At 41.6% G+C, this 22,524-nt stretch overlaps 1 protein-coding gene across 4 annotated transcripts in view; it reads left to right on the forward strand.

The window, feature by feature from the left end:
* The window catches only part of CCDC125 (coiled-coil domain containing 125), a 46,086-nt gene that overhangs the window by 17,661 nt on the left and 5,901 nt on the right, over window positions 1-22,524 (forward strand). For all 4 annotated transcript variants that reach the window (XM_073344351.2, XM_073344352.2, XM_073344353.2 and 1 more), the window contains exons 6-10: window positions 4,005-4,090; window positions 7,225-7,307; window positions 9,578-9,693; window positions 12,385-12,492; window positions 15,628-15,802. In XM_073344351.2, coding sequence (XP_073200452.1) covers window positions 4,005-4,090; window positions 7,225-7,307; window positions 9,578-9,693; window positions 12,385-12,492; window positions 15,628-15,802 — 568 coding nt within the window. The remainder of the gene's footprint in view (window positions 1-4,004; window positions 4,091-7,224; window positions 7,308-9,577; window positions 9,694-12,384; window positions 12,493-15,627; window positions 15,803-22,524) is intronic.

Here is a 22,524-nt window from a genome sequence, read left to right on the forward strand (position 1 = left end):
TATGGTGTCATAAATATAAAGGGAAGGGTAAACCCCTTTGAAATCCCTCCTGGCCAGGGGAAAGCTCCTCTCACCTGTAAAGGGTTAAGAAGCTAAAGGTAACCTCGCTGGCACCTGACCAAAATGACCAATGAGGAGACAAGATACTTTCAAAAGCTGGGAGGAGGGAGAGAAACAAAGGGTCTGTGTCTGTCTGTAGTCGTCTTGGCCGGGGACAGAACAGGAATGGAGTCTTAGAACTTTTAGTAAGTAATCTAGCTAGGTATGTGTTAGATTATGATTTCTTTAAATGGCTGAGAAAAGAATTGTGCTGAATAGAATAACTATTTCTGTCTGTGTATCTTTTTTGTAACTTAAGGTTTTGCCTAGAGGGGTTCTCTATGTTTTTGAATCTAATTACCCTGTAAGATATCTACCATCCTGATTTTACAGGGGGGATTTCTTTATTTCTATTTACTTCTATTTTTTATTAAAAGTCTTCTTGTAAAACACTGAATGCTTTTTCATTGTTCTCAGATCCAAGGGTTTGGGTCTGTGGTCACCTATGCAAATTGGTGAGGCTTTTTATCCAACATTTCCCAGGAAAGGGGGGGTGCAAGTGTTGGGAGGATTGTTCATTGTTCTTAAGATCCAAGGGTCTGGGTCTGTAGTCACCTAGGCAAATTGGTGAGGCTTTTTACCAAACCTTGTCCAGGAAGTGGGGTGCAAGGTTTTGGGAAGTATTTTGGGGGGAAGGACGCGTCCAAACAGCTCTTCCCCAGTAACCAGTATTAGTTTGGTGGTGGTAGCGGCCAGTCCAAGGATAACGGGCGTAATATTTTGTACCTTGGGGAAGTTTTGACCTAAGCTGGTAAAGATAAGCTTAGGAGGTTTTTCATGCAGGTCCCCACATCTGTACCCTAGAGTTCAGAGTGGCGGAGGAACCGTGACATGATTCCACCACTGCCACCATGTCACGGTTCCTCCCCCACTCTGAACTCTAGGGTACAGATGTGGGGACCTGCATGAAAAACCTCCTAAGCTTATCTTTACCAGCTTAGGTCAAAACTTCTCCAAGGTACAAAATATTACGCCCGTTATCCTTGGACTGGCCGCTACCACCACCAAACTAATACTGGTTACTGGGGAAGAGCTGTTTGGACGCGTCCTTCCCCCCAAAATACTTCCCAAAACCTTGCACCCCACTTCCTGGACAAGGTTTGGTAAAAAGCCTCACCAATTTGCCTAGGTGACTACAGACCCAGACCCTTGGATCTTAAGAACAATGAACAATCCTCCCAACACTTGCACCCCCCCTTTCCTGGGAAATGTTGGATAAAAAGCCTCACCAATTTGCATAGGTGACCACAGACCCAAACCCTTGGATCTGAGAACAATGAAAAAGCATTCAGTGTTTTACAAGAAGACTTTTAATAAAAAATAGAAGTAAATAGAAATAAAGAAATCCCCCCTGTAAAATCAGGATGGTAGATATCTTACAGGGTAATTAGATTCAAAAACATAGAGAACCCCTCTAGGCAAAACCTTAAGTTACAAAAAAGATACACAGACAGAAATAGTTATTCTATTCAGCACAATTCTTTTCTCAGCCATTTAAAGAAATCATAATCTAACACATACCTAGCTAGATTACTTACTAAAAGTTCTAAGACTCCATTCCTGTTCTGTCCCCGGCCAAGACGACTACAGACAGACACAGAACCTTTGTTTCTCTCCCTCCTCCCAGCTTTTGAAAGTATCTTGTCTCCTCATTGGTCATTTTGGTCAGGTGCCAGCGAGGTTACCTTTAGCTTCTTAACCCTTTACAGGTGAGAGGAGCTTTCCCCTGGCCAAGAGGGATTTCAAAGGGGTTTACCCTTCCCTTTATATTTATGACATATGGACACAGAATTCCACCTTTTATCTGGCAATTAAGTATGCATAAGTGAACAGTATTAATTCACAGTGAATTTATACTGTAATATGCCACAAAGAGGCAGCTTTTCCTTCTGAATAAGACATAGGGATTACATGAATGCCTGTGGAAAACGTCTGGCCTAACTGCCTCAACACATGGAATCCATCCTGAAGACTTGTCCGCACTGCAAATAAAACTGAGTTGCAGCACCTGGCTACAACACTTACAATTTGTAGTATAGGCAGGACATTGGAAATCCCTACTGCTTTAGTACAGTTACTGGATACAGTGCAGTTTCCTTGTACACTATAATTGGGTTATATAATTGTAGTTGGGTTAGGAGAAAAACATGTTATAACCAGTTCTCTGACTCAATTGTACTTGGGTCTAAAGCTATTAATAGTGCCACTCCTAATATGCAGAAAACCTGCTTCTCCTCTTCATCTACTATATACTGCTATGTAGTGAGGCAAAGGGATTAGTTGGAATGATAGCATGTTAGAAGGAGGATAATCACGTGATCTCTCTCCCAAGTGAACTATTACTCAAAAGCAGCTAACACCATCAATTTCTCCATTACACTGACGGTTTGGAGAATTTTTCTTCAAAAAGGTGAGTGTAGAACAAGGTACCTTACTGCAGTGTTACCATGAGATAGTGTCACTTGGATACTGGAGAACTTTACCATTATCCACTTGAGTGCAGCCTAATGTATTTAGGTAAAACACACCTCTTGTGCTCTCAGTGGAAGATTGTTGCTAACTGTCACCACTGCAGAGAAGTGGTGACAAAATTTCACAGTAAAACCATTAAAGCAGAGTGGGAATTTTTCAGTATGTATCTAACAGTGTGCCATCTGTCAAGCAGTAATTTTATCTGCTACATCCAGATTTAGGTCTGATTTCTACACATACTGATATTCTTTATACAAATAATTTCAATTTGACAGGTTTCAGAGTAACAGCCGTGTTAGTCTGTATTTGCAAAAAGTGGCTGCAGAGTGCTTTTCAAATGGGAGGAGGGTGGAGTGTGACGGGAGTGTGTTGTGTGTATGTGGGGGGAGAGACAGTGTGCTTTGGAGGGCAGAGAGTGTGTCAACATGCTATCTTGTAAGTTCAGACAGCTGCAGACCCTCTCCTTCCCCCCACCTCTCTCTCACTCATTCACACACAGCATTCCACAGTAATGGTTTGCTTTGTCCCAGAGCAGATACGCATGCTGGCTGTCAGAAAAGGAGCTTTGAAAGGGGATATACGCATGCCTGCAGCCTAGTTCAAAACAATGACAAGAGCGGCCTCTTGACTTCAGGGGATTATGGGACGTTTCCGGAGGCCAATCACAGTAATGCAACACATCGTCAACACTTGTAACACCCGGGTGTTTCAGCCGGGGTGCAGCAAGTTTTATGCTTCTCATGGAGGTGGATTATCAGGAGTGCTCCAGGTGCAGAGTCCAGGTGCACTACATGCCTTGCCAGTGTGGACACCTCAGGAGTTAGGGCGCCTTGGGCTAATGTAATGAGCTCTAACTTGCAAGTGTAGCCAAGCCCTTATTTCAGTTTATTTTAAATCCGTTCCTAATAATCTTAAACTAAACCAAAATAAACCTGGTTTAAACCAGACTTGCACCAGTTTAACTAAATCCATTTAAAATCACACCTTAAACCAATGCAACTCGGTGTACAGACAATCCTGTAGTCTGTCACATTGCCCTCCGACTATGTTCAGAGAAAAGGACAAGCTAATACCATGTTGTAAATCCTGATAAATATTCCAGCAGTTTGTAACCAAATCTGGAAGCTGCCTACAGATGCTTTCCACACTATTAATCTAGGTGTGTTTATTTTTAAATCTCCTGTATAGTTAGTTTCAACGAGTCATGTAAAATTACCAATTAAGTATTTTTTAAAAACAGTTTAAATTTAAAGAGAACTGTTAGTTGGCGGTGTAACAGAGTGAAACTGAACTCTGACATCAGGGAAAGCAGAACCAAGAGTTTCCTTGGATACAAAGTCTGGAACTATGGACATTTTTTTTTTTTTTAACTAAATATTGTGGTGCTTTTAGACTCATTCCTGTAATTAACTGTTGCTGTTTTTTCTTTTTAGGAAATAAATACTTTGCAATGGGAAATTGAATTTGATCAGGAAAGATTTAAAAACATAGAAGAGACATTGTCAGAAAAATGTGACAGGTATTTGAATCCAATTATGGAATCTCTTGATTTTTAAATATCTTGTTGACTCTTGCGTGAAGTTTTTCTAATGTCATCTGTATGCCCCAACATACCAGATTTTCTGGTTCTTCATGTTAATTTACTTGTGGATTTCAGAAGTATTTAACATTCATCAGTATGCTAGACATGTTAGTTTTTAAGTATTGAGCACTATAGTTGTTAACTCGCAATTCTTTACTCTTGTTTGAAGAGTATATGTTAAGTGGCTTTGCTGATTTGAGCTTTCAATTAAGTGTCTTTCCTTATGTTAACCAACTGGTACAAAACTATTTATAAGTTAACATTTTATTTAATGAGGTGTAGAAAACATGCATACATATAGTAGTGTCAAACAATGGTTAATGATATTTTTATTTTTTACACTATGACTATGAGTAAGAGTGTGCTCAAGTGGAATGTGATACGACCACTTGCCCCACATTTTAATAAAAATTGCTTTTTGACTGACAGCAGCTGTTATTTGTTGGGTATGTAGGACAAACCAAAAACACTGAATTAGTAATCCAATAACAGACACTGAGAGCACTAAGAAGCAGTCTCCCACCAGACTTTTTCTTTTGAGTATTTAAAGACATGAGTAACTTCTCTGAAGTCCAAACAGCAGAATTTCAATTATTCCAGTGAAGATATTAGATTTTTTAAAAACACACAAAGGAATAAGTACATGTAAATTATTTGATTATTATGTATTTGTTTGTTATGTTTTGTAAATTATCAGCTCTTTCCTACTCATCTAACCTATCAGGATTATCAACAAATACTCTTTAAAAACACCTACACCCTCCTAATTCATCCTCTCTTCTTGAAAGCTTGAGTATAACAGATAGGCAGGCCTTTTTGGCATGTCCTGATGGTCATACTCTGCCTTTGTCCAGCTAATGAGGAAGGAAGTTCCAGAATTAAGGGCTTCTCATATAAGGGCTTGCTATCAGACCCTTACCATTTAAATCAGGGATTTCAAACTCAGATTACCAGGAGGGCCACATGAAGACGAATAAATTGGCCCGAGGGCCGCATCACAGGCACTGCCCCTGCTGCCCCCGGCCCCTGCCCCCACTCCACCCCTTCCATGAGGCCCTGCCCCTGCCCTGCCTCTTCCCACCCCTTCTCTGCCCCCATCTCAACTCCTTCCCCAAAGACCCCACCCCAACTCTGGCCCCTCCCTGCCCCTATTCCAACCTCTTCCCCAAATACCCGCCCCTGCCCTGCCTCTTCCCTGCCTCCTTCCCTGAGCGTGTGGCTCCCTGCTCCTCCCCCTTCCCTTCTGGAAACTAGCTATGTGCCGCCAAACAACTGTTTGGCAGCGGGAAACGCCTGGAGGTAGGTAGAGGAGCGGGGATTTGGTGCGCTGGGGAGCAGCGGGGGAGGGGAGCTTGGCGGCCGCAGGAAATAACTCATGTTTGAGAAAATAGCCGCATGTTTGAGACCCCTGATTTAAATCATGAGTGCATGAATGTGAGCACCGCAGCTGATCTCACATGCTGTGGAATCACACAAAAAGGGCCAGGGAAAAAAACGGTATATCGGTACTCTGTTAATGCTTAGAATTGCATAGAAGAGGAACTTGTGTGCTGTCTAGCAAGAGTTGCTGAGTAGGCCAGAATAAAGTTCGATTGGAAACTGAAATTGAGAAACAGTTTTAGAAAACTGCAATAATTCAAGAGTTCAATCAATTTTTCAAAAGGTTTTCTGATCCCTGAGGCAACAAGATGAAAAGTGTGGGTCTTTTGCCTTTAAGATGTATATTTAAAGGAAGAGATTTCAGTCCACCAGTTAACTGTTTAAAAAACAAACAAAACCAAAACCATGAGATGTAAATAAATGTATTTTAATAAAAACTCCGGAGATGTGCCAGGAAAAGTCTTATTAATACAATATCAGAACAAATTGTATGGAAACAAGGCTTGTGTCCCTTTCTCTTCCAGGAACAGGAAAAATTTAAATGCAAGGTGAAGTGCATTACATTTTGATATACTCCAGAATTAAAAGAACAGATGTGTTTTAGAACCGTAATTAAGGAAACAGGAAGTTTGCACTGTTTGCTAAGGACAAAGCCATATCGTAACAGACAAATGTGCCCAATAAAATCACTGTATTTTAACCTTTCATGGACATTATGGATTGTCTAACAAATATTTCAAAGTACCATAATTATGTATTTTTTACATATCTTTTTAATGACTGTCCCCAGTGACAATATAGTATCTTCCATTTTCTCTCAAGTTCAGGTGTTTTACAGGTATCTTATGTTCCATTTTACTTGTTCGAGATTTTCAAAATGTTTCTTATTTGCAAGGCTTTGAATATGCACTTTTGTTTCTTTTTGTGTTTGTTATATAATGGGCAGTACACTAAATATTATTAGCAGAATCTCCCACGAAGAATCATTGACTGTAGAAGGGACATTATCAGCTTAATATCTAGCTGTTGTTTTTTTTAAAGAGTTAAAAGCAGTTTCAGGTTCTATATTTTGCTATTTGTACCAACCCTCTGCCAGTTTTTGTAATTTTATGATACAGTATCTTCCATTTCTTCTACATATTTTTTTCTCTTTCCATTGCTGTGGGAAATCTTCACAAACAAAATAGGAAACTGCTTCCACACACAGGGCTTGTCTTCACTATGGGGGTAAGTCGACCTAAGTGAATAACATAGCTGGAGTCTATGTAGCTTAGGTCGACTTACCCCGATGTCTTCACTGTGCTGCATTGACAGGAGACGCTTTCCAGTCGACATCCCTTACTCTTCTTGGAGAGCTGGAGTACCGGAGTCGACTGGAGTGCGCTTTGCCATTGATTTAGCGGGTCTTCACTAGACCTGCTAAATCGAACCCTGATGCATCAGCTGCAGCAGCGTAGATCTCTCTGGTAGTGAAGACCAGCCCACAGTCTTGTCAGAGGCACAGAGTAAGCAAATTGAAAAAAAAGTAGGGCAGGGGGATTTTTCTCTAATCTTTCAGTAATTCTAATTGATATTGATATATATAAAAGCTAAGGAAAACATTTTAAGACACAACTGATTTTAACTTGAGTCCTTTTTAAAATAACTATTTCAAAGCTAAAACAGTCTGTGTTTGTTTCCAACTTCTGCAGGATATATTGTGAAAATGCAGCCCTTAAGGAAACATTGAAGCTCAGAACAGACGAAGTCAGAACTCTTAAATCTGAAAATGCAAGTAAGCAAACACTGCATAGCTCAATACTTTACCCTTTTTAAACGTACTGTTTTTAATGAGAGACACAAGATAGGTGAGGTAATATATTTTATTGGACCAACTTCTGTGGATGGAATGGACAGCTTCACAGAGTTCTTCAGGTCTTGGGAATGTAATGAGTGTCTAAATTCAAATTGGAACAGATCGTTAAGCATAAGGGGTTTGTCGTATTAATTTATTTGGAATATATGGGCCAAAGGTGTTAACGTTGTTTAATGTTGGACAAAAACTATGTTAAACAAGGTTTGGGATTTGTTATACAGAAATCACAGCCTGCTTACCATGGCAAACATATTATTAAACATCCTTTTAGAAGGAAAATCCCCTTGGTTGACAAACTTTTAGATGGTATTAAATATGATCATAACTGTCCTTTTGGGAAAAAGAGAAGAAGTTACTTGAGGTGGGCTAGAGCTATTGTAAGTCTGATCCCATTTCATCCCAGATGGTGTTTGGGATTCAGCTTGAGCTCATAGGGGTGGTGATGTTATCCAGGTCCCTCTCTTCGGTCTGGTCAGGACATCCCTCAGGATCAGGATGATGAAAGCTCCGAGTCCCAGGAAATGGGGGTGTATGCCAGCCATGGTGGTAAAGATTGCACCTGTCGTGTCACAAAAGAGGTTTATTTTACTTTAAGAGCCAACACATTCTTATTCAGTGGTGCCTTCATGTTCATCTGATCTTGCTTTGTTTAACTTTGGATCTGGAAAACTTCTTTAGCAGCTGATGTCTGGAGATACCATCTTAAGCCAGATGTGGCTTACAAAATTTTTCATTCATTTCAACTTACCTTCATAACTGTGACTTCAGGATGTACTGATATTTTACATAATATAATAAGGAGTGGGATGTGTGTGTGTGCGAGAGAGAGAGAGAGACACACTCACGATCTCCTTTTAAAATGTGACTCTTTGCCATAACTTGAGCACTGTTCTTTAGCAACCTGTTGGAGCGTCACTGACATATTTGTGATGGATCATAGGATATTCACCTTTAGCAACAGAGCCCCACCTTTGTTGTCTTTGACTTTTTCTTCCTTGTCCTACTGGCGTTGCAGATTTGGGGTATTTTCTCTGGGATGAGGAAGACAGGGCAGAATGATAGGTTGAATGTAGACTCAAAATTCATGTTAGATGTATGATTTGACTATTGAAATCTTTTCTTCCACACTGGTAGTTGTTTTAGTTGCCACTCTTTGCATTAAAATAATGAAGTAAGGCACTCTGAATGAGCTTACAATGAAGTAACTTTAAAAAAAAAATCGTGTCTGTTCTATCATGATCAGTAGCAACACAGAATACAATATATATGAAAATGTAGAAATCCAAAATATTTAATAAATTTCAATTGATACTGTATTGTTTAACAGTGCGATTAAAACTGTGATTAATCACAATTAATATTTTTAATCGTGATTTTTTTTTGAGTTAATGAGTTAACTGCGATTGACAGCCCTACAGCAAACCCCTTTCACCTCTCAGCAAACATTCACGTCTACTTGTTTTTTAAATTCAAAAATATATTATCCCAAAGTAAACCCACTAACAGACAGATTTAGCAATATGCCATCGAGCCTTTTCACGCACGGTGTGACTTGAACAGACACTGGCTGGATGAGTCAGATTCAAAGGACTACTACTTATCCCCTTGAGCTATCAAGTTTATATGCAGGTAACAGTCCTGTTATCTCCTCTGTCCATGCATTCTTAGTATAATCTATTGGAAATGAGAATAAGCACGAGGCTTGCAAAGAGCCTAACTGGAGAAGCAAAATCTTTTTCAAATAATGTTTTAATTTGATTTTGCCCAAAGGGCTGCTGGATACCAGGCACTTCGTTGGGGCAACCCTTGAATGTTGGAGACCCTGATGCAATGATCTGAGCCATGTTTTGATTTCTAGCTGTAAGAAAAAAAAAAAAAGTTGCCAGAAACTCTCAACTTTAAGAGAAGCTGGGTTTTTTCGGGGTCTGTATCTTGGTATGCTTTGGTCAAATGGCCCCAAATTTGGATCACGAACGGAAACCCATGTCCAGCACACCACATTACAAAGCAATACAGCTAATAGTGTAGATTTTAGAGCACTCAGCAGAGTCAAGCTTTGAACAGAAAGCTGATTTTAACCTTAACTGTAGGAGAGCTATCACTCTGTCATAATTTCTTGGTAAGCAAAGTCAGATATTGAGAGATTAGAAGCATGAAAAACTAATTATTTTCAATGTTGAATTTCATAGTTTTGAATCAACAGCGCTTGGAATTTCTTGCAATGCTTGATGTAAAACAACAGAAAATAATTCAGGAAAATATGTCCATTAATAAAAGTGGCTTTACAGAAATTACAGGTCTTGAAGTAAGTGAGAATTTTGTTTTCTTTATTTCAGTAAGTATGGTTGGTTGGAAGATATGTGTGTGGTTTTTTTTAAACATTTTGTTTGACCAGTTAATGAAGTTTCATGAAACATTTCCTTCCAAAAATTCATTTTGATAATGCATCAGAATACAGTATGACTTTTATAGCAAATGAGAAATATGCCTCCTGTTATTAATGGAGTGCTTGCAATAAATGGTCTGAGCCTGCTGGGCAATTATCTGCTTTGCTACTGTTGTGGAAAGGAAGAGCGGACTGAAGAATCATCAGGATATCCTACTAATGTCAATGGGTTTAGCACTATCTCCTCAAGCTCTGCACTTCTCTTATGAGAGGAGACCAATTTTGAGGTCTTCAGGGAGCAGTATCAACATACTGACAACTCTTCTGACTGTCCATATGCTGTATGGTAGAAGCCATGCTTCTAGCAGGCTCCTGGTCAGTGGAAGATATTCCACTATCCTGTCTGTCATGCTGCAAATGTGGCAAAAATGATGGCGAACAACCAAGAATCTAGTGTATGTGATTCAAGGTCTGAGATTTCCAGAGAGCAGGCTGGAATATATCCAAGACTTCCTTAACTTTCCAGGGGGAGAATCCTATTGACAAGGAAAAATAGTATGACATGACAGGTTGAATCCACATTCCTGGAAATGTTCATTCTAGCAAGATGACAACGTAATGGTCTCTTTATTACTTAGGTATTCAGTTACAACTAGGGAGAACATTTTCAAAAGCTAAGGGATTTAGAAGCACAACTGCCATTGAAAGTCATTGGGATTTGTGCCCCTAAATCACTTAAGCATTTTTAAAATCTGCACCTCAACCTTTTAATAATCTCATAATATACAATATGTGTGGGTATGTCCACATTTGTTAAATATCTGACTGCTACTTATTCATAGGCTGATGAGGTCAGTAATACCTTGTCTACCCATTTATTCAGGGAATAGCTTGACATTTCTTCCCTGGAGGCAATGGTTTTGCTCTTTTAGTCTGTTTTGGCCCCAGTCTTCAGCAGGGCCTTCTGACAGTTCAGTCCCTTTCTGCGGGTTTACTGATGTCCAATTGTAGGCCCTTCCCCAGTGGCCTATGGGGAAGCGGGGACCCAGGCCCCCCCACTGCTCCAGACTCCAGCTCAGGGCTCTTCTAAGCTCAGACGCAGTAGCCAGCCAGGAGTTCTTCCTTGCTCCCCTGGTCCCTACTAGGATTGGGCTGTCCATTGTGCTGCAGTTCCCTCAGCCAGCCACACCATCCATGCTCATCCAGCTCTAGCAAGGAACTTCCCCTGTAGCTCCTTTTCATAGGGCTCTCCTGGGCCCTGATTGGCTGCTTCCCCTGCAGCCACTCTAGCCTGCTTGAAGGATCTCACCACTGCTCCTTACCTGGGATGAGTGTGGCAGGACCCTGAGGTCTCCAGCAGAGGGCCTATAGGCCTAGTCCACCCCATCACAACAGATCATGGGCAATAAACAAAAATTCACGGAAATCGTAACCCATCCCTGACTTTTACTAAAAGCATGACTGACAAAATGGGGAGGGAGGAGGGTCCAGCACCCTGCCCCGCTGCATGCAGCAGCTGGGAGCTGCGGCCCCCCACTCATGCCCAGTGGCAGGGAGCTGTGGGGGGGGGGAATCTCCCCCTCCCTGCTGGGCTCGGAGCTGAGGGGGGGCCCCACCAGTAGCGGTGGCTGAGCAGCTGCCAGGGACCCTCCACCACTGGTGGTGGCTGGGGTGCTCTGGGGGCACCCGCTGCCCGCAGGACTGGGAGCTGGTGAGGGAATCCCCTGCCGCCTGTGGGGCTGGGAGCTGGTGGGGATCCACCGCTGCCTGCGGCGGCTGGAGAGCTGCGGGGTCCCCCCACTGCCTGCTGTAGCTAGAGAGCTCCGGGTCCCCCACCAGCAGCACTGGTGGCTAGGCAGCTTGGGCAGCCCTGCCAGGGGCAGTGGCTGATCAGTTGTAGGGGTCCCCCACTGCCCATCACGGCAGGGCTGCTGCGAGAAGGTCCCCTGCTGCCGGCAGAGGCTGGGTTGCTGCAGTTCCCCAATGTCACGGAGGTCTCTGGAAATCACAGATTCCATGACCTCCATAACATAATCATAGTCTTAATTTTGCAGAATACATCTTTCCAGGTTTTATGTACCCAAACAGGTAAACTCTAAAAAGGGGAAAAAAAAAAAAAGTTTATCCATGCACATGTCCCAGATAAAATCAGAGCGTATAATATAGCACTAGTATCTGTCCCTGACTTTGAAATTTTTTCTGTTCTCGGCTTGTCTACATGGGGACAGTCAAGAATTAACTAAATATGTGACGTTAAAGCACATTAAACTCTTATGGGGATGCTCTCCAAAAGGGTTTACTTCCCTTCTCCTCCTCTGCCCAAGATATTGCAAATACCAAACTGGCATGATTAGTAATAGAGAAAATATTGTGAAGGAGGGGAGGGGCGGTTGATGATGAATGTTGTAAAGTTTGAATAGTTTTTATTACTTGTTTATTTTAATTAAAAATAAATGGCATGTGTGTGTAGATAATGTGGGTTTCCCTAACCCCTATTCCACTAGGATTTCAAGATATTTTTATTGGTAAAGATCTAGATTTTTTAAATTACTTTGTGTGTGCACATAGAGGTATTTGAGTAACTGGTGTGTAATGCTCTTGGATTTGAAGCTGGCGATTCTTGGAGCCTGCACCTGTAATGCTCCTGGAGGAGAGCCCTGTTCCTGTGCTAAAATGTCAGCTGCAACTCGAAAGCAACTCCTTCAGCTCAGACAAGAGGTAATGTAGCCTAAGTTGGATGTGGAGCAGCATAGATGTCTTTTTCATGAAAAAGTTTAGAGTATACCTGCTATTTGAATCTAGTACATTTCAAAAACAAAATAGTGCTTTTCAAAAGTCTCTGCAGGCTTTAGCAAATGCTATGGTAATACAAATTAGTAGTAGTAATAACACACTAGAAACTTTTGCTTGTGTAGTAATTTTTTGTTTTACATCATTTCTATACTGGCAAAAGCCCTATTGTAGATGGTGATATTGGCAAAAAAGCACTTTTGCCAGTGTAGCATATTTTGTTAGATAAACCAGTATAACCTATACCAGCAAAAGCACTCTCGCTGGTATAAGCTGCATCTATACTAGGAAGGTTTGCCAGTATATCTATACCAGGAAACTTCTCTACTAGCCATTTTTACTAGGTTTAAGTCACAACTGGTAGGGAGGATTTAGCAGTTCCCAGAGAGAGGGAGGAACTCCATGAGAGGCAGAGAAATCTTTTTGCCTCCAAATCAGTTTTTCAGCACTAACTTCAGGTATTAAGTGTGGCAATTTTCCATAGAGGAAAACTGTGCCCTAGAGATCAGGAATATCACTTCTGCAACTCATACAATCTTCTATAGTCCAGGCATAATTTTTTCTTAAATCCAAGTTGCTAGCATTATAAATCTCTCCTCCTGTTGTTTAACCGAGATGGACTGCTCCCTTATTTTTCTTACAATCTTTGCCACAGTTGATTATGTGCAAGATGCGGCAGCCTTTAAACCAGAGCCCAATTTTTCTCCAAATTGTAATTATGAGTACTTCAAAAGTTGTGGGTGTTTTTAAGCAAATTGATAGTTTTAAACTCTTACTGATCAGTAAAGGGAAAAAAAGGCCAAGAACAGGAAACGCGTACACAGCTTCATAACTTTTTTCACTTTTCAGGTGTAAAAGCACCATCCCTGTATAGCACATTATCATCATTCCTAGGATTCAAAGAGGACTTGAAAATAGCAACAACTGCTCCTTGTTGTATTGGAGCCCTAATGTAATCTGTTAACATAAGTTAATGTTTTATATGCTATAAAAAGCTTGCAGGATTGAGAAAAGGATTTGTAAAATGAGTCTAGATTTGCTTTGATTTTATTAATCTTATGTTCAGTTGCTGAATCCCACGTAATCCTTTTGAGTACCTCACAACATACAGTGAATGGATACTTTATGGCCCAATAGCATATATATTGTGGAATTATATTTAATTGACAGGGGAGCAGTCCTGACCTTCCAGGGCTGCTCCTTTACAAGGATGTTCTTGGAATTTGACTGTTTAAAAAAGATTTGCTGCATGAGGGTCTTGTTTTAAAGCTAAATATAGGTGATCCTGAGCATGGTAATCATATACTAGTCTTAATTATTAAGAGGTATGATGCATTTGTTTGAATGGATGTTACAAATTTAAAGTCTAAACTGATTTGTTGCTTAGAGTTAGCTGGTATAAGTGTGTAGGTGTATAAACACACACACACACTCCTAATTTAAGAGTGCTGCCTTTTGCAGATATCCAGTTGTGGCCACACTTTTATTAATATATATGTGTATGTGTGAGAGAGAGAGAACCCACGTGTGGTACATTGAAATTTTTCAGAAGTTTTACACAGAGCTAGCCTATAGAAACCATGTGAACTTATTGTTCCCTATATCAGTCCTTCTTTTTTCCTCCTGTTGTTTGTCACATTTACTTGTTGCATCTTCTCAAAGTATATTTAAGCCCCTTGGGTTAAGGATGATTGTGTTTGTACAGCTTGTGTTTGTACAGCTCCTAGCACAATAGGATCATGTGTTTGTACAGCTCCTAGCACAATAGAGTTATGATCCTGATTTAGACTTTTTGTGTTTGTACAGCTCCTAGCACAATAGTCATGTGTTTGTACAGCTCCTAGCACAATAGGGTCATGTGTTTGTACAGCTCCTAGCACAATAGAATTATGATCCTGATTTAGACTTTTTAGGACTACTGCAATACAAATAATAAATACAGCGGCACAGAAACACAATTAAAATTGAATAACCTAAGTTCCATCCCTCAAAGATGGAAAATGATATTTGTGAGTTCTAGTTTTAGTTTGTTGGAAGCCCATTGGAAATCTTGAGACTGTAAGATTAAGTATTATTTTGAAAGGTCCATTGTGCATATGTAACAGTCCTCCACAGAAGTTGTCATCAATTTGAAGATTCATTTGGATTGAACAGGAAAATGGCAAAGAAAAAGTAAAGTGAACTAAAAATGTCCGTCAGGAATGTACCCTGAACAAGAACGTTTGGGGGAAAATAGCTTGTCTGTTTAAAAAAAAGCAAGTCCTACAATCGTTTTCTTTTTTAAAGACGTACAACTGTGACTTTCTTCTAGTCATTTATATCATGTCTGAAAAAGTGTTTCCTATCTATCTTGCTTAAAGAATAGATTTAGTTAAAGCCGTAATTTGTGTGGTGCATTTTTGTTTTGTTTTGTTTTATTACTTTTATAAATATGGTATCCTTCCTCAATGTCCTGCAGCTGTAGGGCAACAGTACGCTTTCCAAAGAGCAGCACAGATTTGGAAATGATGCTATCGTGGCACTGTTGTACATGGGTTGTTCTCCTTGACACTAGTGCCTCAACTTCTCATAACATAGAACTGTATTGCACATGTTCACAGCCTAGCTGTGACAGCAGTGCTGAGTGTAACTGGCATGCAAGATTCCCGCTCCTCTTCAAGCTGTTCTGGAAGGGCAAACAGTACTGCAGGAGAGGCAATTAGTGAAGAGGATGTGTGTGTATGTAGATATATACACACACACATTCAGGGGTAAGGATTTCAATCCCCACTTCAAAATTATTCTTTTAACAAAATAGTGTTTAGTTTGTTTCTAAAAAGAAAAAAAAGATTGTTTTGAAGAAAGGACTGATGTCATCACTTCCCTAAAAGTACTGAGCTAGCTCCTCCTCTATCTCCATTCAACCATAAAGGCCTGGTATGAGTGTGTCTGTGTTGGCGGTGCTCTTTCCCTGATAGTATAAGAAGTCCTACTATCTGTTAATAGACACAGTCTACATTTTTTTAACTGCTTTGGTTTCCTAGTTTGTGTGATACATTCTATTTTTCTCTTAATTAAAAATAGTGTGAAGCTCTGAAGAAGAGTAAAGAAGAAGCGTATATAATGGCAGATGCCTTCAGAATTGCATTTGAGCAGCAGTTAATGCAGAGGAAGGACCAGGCTTTGAGGCTCACACAAGTGAATAAGATCTGTAAAAAAGAAACAAAACTTATAAACTGGAAACGCCTGAAAGAGGATGGTAACTGTGATGTTTCATAATTTTGTTGTTGTTGGAATTTAAGTAAAATTAATAAGTATCAATAGGAAAGAGGATAGGTTTATTAAAGAGTTACAACAAGAGTTTCATTCACAGCTGTGATCCAATTGCTGACCTAAGAATCCTGAGAATCAAGAAAAAAGGAGAAAAGTGATGTGAAAACTGCAAATACATCACAATACTGTGTCAACTAGTTAGGGATTTTCTGCTGGAGTTTCACAACTTCTATTTTAGGACTTCTGTATGTAAAAAGAACTTTCTTGTAATCACTAACAATAACTTTAACAGTATATTGGATCTATCAGTCTAGGTTTTTTAATCTAATTTTTTTATCCTGCACTCAGAGGATATGGTCTGAATAAAACCGCTGAAAAAAATCCTTAACTATAGCACTAATAACATATTGGATATTATAGCTACAGAGATCTTCAAAATCAAACATACTTTACACCATTTATGATATTTGTTTATCTTTTGCATGCAACTTGGACTGTGAAAGTAGACTGGTCTCTTTAGTCAATCTCACTTTTAGGTTATCCTGTAGTAGCACAGTGCATCACATTTCAGTTGTAAATATTGCAGAGGAAATGTTTGTTCTTCTTTGAGTAGTGTCGCTATGGATGCTCTACTTTAGTTAGTTCAGATGTGCATGTGCCTCTTGAGAACCTTGATTAGAGATTTTCCATAGGCAGTGTCCATTCAGTTCATGCATGCCCTCTATACAACCTCATGCCACACACACCGAGGTTATATAGCAGGCAAACTGCCCTCAGTTCCTTCTTTACAACCTCGGACTGAGATGGAGCTCTAGTGTGTCCACCTTGTGCATGCATCAACATGTTTTGCTGTTGTTCTATTGTTAGTTTAGTGTGTCTAGTTAGAATTAGTTATAGATAGTAGTGAGAGGTTTGGATTTTTTCCTCCCTCCCCCACCCCTTTTTTTCCCCCTGGGGAGCTTATTTGGCCTGGCTGGGCATGCCTGGCTTCCCAGGTTTCAAATGTTGCTTCTCTTGTCGGGAAGCTGTCTGGTCAGTGATGGCCAATCTAAGTGCTGCTGTTGCTTGGGAGAGTCCCAAGTCTCCCAAAAGTAGCTTCTGCCTGACTCTAAAATCTAGAGCATGGAAGAATCGGGAAACCAAATCGAAGCTTTGGATGATGGAGCATTCCTTTCAACCCACTTCTAAGTCAGGTCCAGGGACTGCCTCCTATAATCTGTCTCCAGTGCCTGACCTCAGCTAAGGTTTTCCTAAGAGGGGTGGGGGAAGACCATGGAGGACTCAAGGAAGGTAGCGAAGAAGAGGACCTTGGTCTTCCACTACAAGAGCCAGCTCCCAAAAGGCCCCAATCTCCTTCTAAGTCTGCAGTGTCAGAGGCCTTGCCTTCTTGACTCAGTACCATGGAGGTGAAGGACTCTTCCTCTGGTACCAGTGGGGCTGGGAGATCCTGGAGCACTTTGGAGAAGCACAGCTCCTTGGTACCGTCTGGGGAGGACAGAGTGGCCCAGGACATATACTCCTGTAGAACAGCACCATCTACATCAGACTCAGCAGTGGTGTCTTTGCATTCTGGTCCATCAGTACCAGCAAAATCAAAGCACCAGACTCCTTTGGCCTCAGCATCTATATGCTCCAGATTAACAATACCCTCCACCTCAACTGCTGCATCAGTACCAACCCACTTGCTACCCCAGGAATTCTGCTACTCCAGGGACTTGTCAGTGTTAGACGAGCTGGAGCCTCACTGCTAATGGATGCCGACTGACTTTCAGTACTGAGACCCCAGTCCCCATTACCAGATTACCATTGCTACCTTTCAGGATTTCCCACCCTTTTCTACTGGGTCCCTCCTCCCCATTAAAGGACATTGAGGAGGATGAAGGAGATGTTCAAGTGATCTCCTTGTCAGTGCAGAGTTCCCTTCGCATCATTACAGGAACCCATACTTTGACAAGGATTCTTATCCATATCAGGGATGGTGGGATCAGTCCTGGGTACCACCCCTTCTCCTGTAGAGGCCTCCCTAGTGGCTATACTGAGATCTTCGGGCAGCATATTGGGAGCAATTTGCCAGACTTATGGCTCCATTGCACCAGGAGACGAGGGTTTCACCGTCTCTTCCACCAAACCCCTGGCATGAGGAGACCTTTGAGGAACAGGCAAGTGGGGTGAGCAAAGATTCCACCCCTTAAACTCCTATTTCGTCTTCATCCCTGGACAATGCAGTTATGCGTCCGCTACCACCGATGTCAGACAATTTTCGCCAGTTCCAAGACCTGGTGAAGAAGATGGCTGACACCCTCCAGATACCTCTTGAGGAGGTTAAAGACCCACAACACAATCTCCTGGACATTCTGCAGTTGACAACCACCCACCCCAGTTGTGCTACCCATTAATGATTGTACCTCTGGATCCAGCAAAGACTGCGTGACAAAATCCTGCCACCATCCCACCAAGTAGTAAATGGTCAGATAAGAAATATTATGTTTCCTATAGGCATTCAGAATTTTTGTTTTTCCTCCTTCCCACCTAATTCCCTGGTGGTGGATGCCATAAACAAGGTGGTAAACAGCATTATGCCAGGTCTACCCCTTATGATAAGGATCAGAAGAGGTTTGACGTTTTTGGCTGAAAGGCGTACTCATCTATGACCCTCCAGTTTTGGATCACAAACTAGCAGGCAATCATGGCCACGTATGACTTTATGAATTACAACTAGTTTTACAACCGTTATTAAATATCTTCCACAGGAGCATAGAGAGAATTTCTAGGCCATCAATTTGGAGGATCAGTTATTATCAAGAGCCTCTGTTCAAGTGTCCTTAGATGCCAGGGACATTGTGGCTAGATCCATCTCCACCACGATTGTCGTGTATGGGGCGTTGTGGCTCTCAGCTGTCGGTATTCCTGAAAGAGTTCAGAATACTACTGAGGACTCTTCTCTGTGATTGTCATAGGGACTGTGAATGAGTCCCTGTACATGCTGAAGACTCCAGGACCACCATGAGGTCTCTAGGTATGTGTACCTCTACAAACAAGAGGAGATATAGCAGTTCTCAAATCGCATAGAGATTGTACCTGGCCCAGTTCTCTGGATTTCACTGAACCACCAAATCTGCTAGAAAGAGATGCATCTGAAGAAGTGGGTTTTTTTACCCATGAAAGCTTATGCCCAAATAAATCTGGTTTCAGAGTAACAGCTGTGTTAGTCTGTATTCGCAAAAAGAAAAGGAGTACTTGTGGTATAAATAAATAAATAAATAATAAATCTGTTAGTCTTTAAGATGCTACCAGACTCCTCGTTGTTTTTGTGGATACAGACTAACACGGCTACCCTCTGATACTTAGAAAGAGATGAAAATTCCTGAGGAAAAGACCTTCTCACCTGCCTTCAGTGAACACCCAGTCCTTGTCAAAACAACAGTTTTGATGGATGAGGTTCAACTCCTTCTTCTCTTCTAGTTTGCAAGCTGCAAACTTTCACCCACCATCCCACTTTTTGAGACTGTCTTTCCCATTTCCAACAGGCCTGGCATCTTATTACAACAGACAAGTTGGCCATGGACATTATAACATCAGCTACATCATCCACTTTACGTCCGTCCCACTTTCTTCCCTATCCCTCTTCAGGGACGCCTCTCAGGAGACTATACTGAGTCAAGAGATACACTCTCTCCTTCGTTTAGAAGTGATAGAACAAGTCCCATCTCCTCACAGTGGGATCAGGGGTGACTGAACAAATTGTAAAGTCTTAAAAGTTCAGAATGGTGACTCTGGCAGTTACAATCCCTTCTCTAGAGGCAGGAGATTGTTTGTTTTTTATCCCTCGACCTACAGGACACCTATTTCCATATGGCAGTAGATCCTGCACACAGAAAATACCTATATTTCACCCTGGACCTCGATTATTTTCAATATTGAGTATTCCCTTTGGCCTCGCTTTAGCCCCAAGGGTGTTCTCAAAAGTTCTTGCGATAGTAGCCATTTGTCTTCAGCAAGAAGAAATTTTAGTCTCCCCATATCTCAATGACTGGCTACTCAAGGACTGATCTTATGAACTAGTACTAACTTCCATCCAGATAGCCCCCTCTCTCTCTTTCTCTTGCAGGAATTGGAAGCTAAATGCGAAAAAAAAAAACAATTTAGCCCCTTTACAGAGAATACAATTTATAGGGGTATATTTAGATTCATTGGCAGCCAGGGCCATCCTTCCCACAGACAGATTCATAATTTTGGCAAAACTGGTGGAGACAATTAAAGGAAGCCCTTGCACTACAGTAAGGAACTGTTTGCAGCTCCTGGGTCATATGGCAGCTTACACTTTCATGACCAAGCGTGCAAGACTATGCCTCCACTGTTTTCAGGGTTGGTTCCAAAGGATCTGTTCCTCAACCAGAGACTGTTCGGACAAACAGTCCACAGTTCACTTCTGGGTGAAGAGTGCCCTAGACTGGTGGAAAAATCAGTTCAGTGTCTGCGTGGGCATCCCTTTCATCCACCCAGGTCCAACAATATCTGTGACAACAGACGCATTACTGTTAGGGTAAGGCGCATACCTCAATACCCTAACAACTCAGGGCAGATAGTCATCTCAGGAAACCAGTCTCCCTGTCAACCTGTTGGAACTCAGAGGAGTCAGGAATGCCTGCCTTCAGTTCCTACCTCTTATCGGGGCAAATCAGTCAAGATCATGAGGGATGGTGTGGCTTGCATGTTCAACAAACTGGGAGGAGCAAAATCCCCCTGATTATGTGCCAAAGCTATAGTTATGGAACTGGTGAATAGCCCATCAGATTCAGATCTCAGCCATTTAATTCTCTGGAGTCCAGAATGTCACAGATGATACGCCCAGAAGGGGCTTCTCCAGGACTATGAATGGGAGTTGGACTCTCAAATTCTTCGTGTGATATTCCACAGGTGGGGACTTACAAAGGTGGGCATATTTGTCACATCCAGCAACAGGAAGTGCCCCTTATACTGCTCAAGAGGAGGCCAAAGTCTTTGGGAGATGCCTTTCTCCTTCCTTCCTATAGACAAAGGGCTTATTCTATACATTCCCTCCAACACGACTAATTTTAAGAGTGATGAACAAGATCAGACAGGACAAGACCAGGGTTTTCCTTATAGTACCAACCTGGCTGAGGCCAAGTTGGTATCCTTATCTTCTTAATCGGTGTGTCCAACTGACGTTTAAGCTTTTGACCATCTGTCATCTCTTTTCTCAGGATACAAATTGTGTGTTTTGCCCCAACCTAGAGATCCTTCAACTCCAAGCATGGCTCATAGATGTCCACAGGCTTAGAATCCACCTGCTTGACAGGAGTACAACCGGCATTACTAAACAGTAGATGGGAGTCAACTTACCTTCAGAAATGGAAAAGGTTCAACCAGTGGTATCGCTGTCACGGCCTTGTGTCTGAATCTTCTTCACTCTCAGCCATCCTGAATTACCTGCTAGACTTGAAGAGATCAGGGTTATCAGTTATCTCCATTAAGATTTATTTGGCTGAAATATTAGCATTTCAGTCCCCACTAGAGGGATTTTCTATACCTGCTCACTCTGTGTCCTCTAGATTTATTAAGAGTTTGGGGAACCTTGACCCCACCCCCAGGTTAAGGATCCTACTCCAACTTGGGATCTCAAACTAGTACTTAGATAATTTATGAGACCTCTGTTTGAACCTGTGGTGACTAGCACCTTGTTTCATTTATCTATGAAGATGGTCTTTCTAGTCACTATCATGTCAGCCCACAGGGTTGGGGAGAATGGGGCCTTGGTGGGAAACCCCCCCATTTATGATATTTTTCAAGGACGAGGTCTACTTATGACCACATCCAAAATTCTTACCTAAGGTGCTGACGGATTTCCATCTTACCCATTCTATTCATCGACTGGTATTTTTTCCTAAACCACTCAGCATGAGACCTTCCTTCATACATGGAATCTGAGATGAGCATTGACCTTTTATCTGGATCAGAACAAGCAATTTTGGAAAGCATCTAGACTGTTTGTCTCCATTGCAAAAAGATTCAAGGAATCCATGAATTCTTCACAGAGACTTTCAAGGTGGATCTCTGAGTGTATTATTGCTTGCTACGATGCAGCTGGTGCTATACCCCTCCAAAGGATAATACAGATTCTGCCAGATTGCAGGCAACTTCCACAGCTTTAGTCAAAAACCTTTCAGTGTTTGAGATGGGCCCATCTAGCAGCTCTGCCTTAGTGCATAGTTTTTCTAAACATTGTGCCTTGGTTCTTGCCATCAGATCTGATGTAACACTTGGTTCTGCTCTACTGTCTTCAGTCTTGGACTTGATTCCGAAGCTCCCCATCCCCTGTGGGGATACTTCTTGGGAGCTGCCCGAAGTGGAGCATCCATAGGGACACTACTTGAAGAAGAAGTTACTCACCTTGTGGGGTAACTCTGTTTTTTTGAGACATGTGTCTCTAAGGATGCTCCACTATCCACCCTCCTCCCCCCTGCTTCAGACTGCTCTTTGTTGCACGGTCAGATAGAGAAGGAACTGAGGGCAATTTGCCTGTGCAGCCCTATATATTGTTGGTGTGTGGCCTGTGGTTGTACAGAGGGCATGTGTGAGTCGAATGGACACTGCTAATGGAAAATCTCTGACCAATGGCTTGAGAGGCACCTGAAGTAACTGAAGAGGAGCACCCATAAGGACACGCATCTTGAAGAACCGCAGTTA

Source organism: Lepidochelys kempii, chromosome 5 (assembly GCF_965140285.1).
Source record: "Lepidochelys kempii isolate rLepKem1 chromosome 5, rLepKem1.hap1, whole genome shotgun sequence".
Lineage (NCBI taxonomy): Eukaryota > Metazoa > Chordata > Testudines > Cheloniidae > Lepidochelys > Lepidochelys kempii.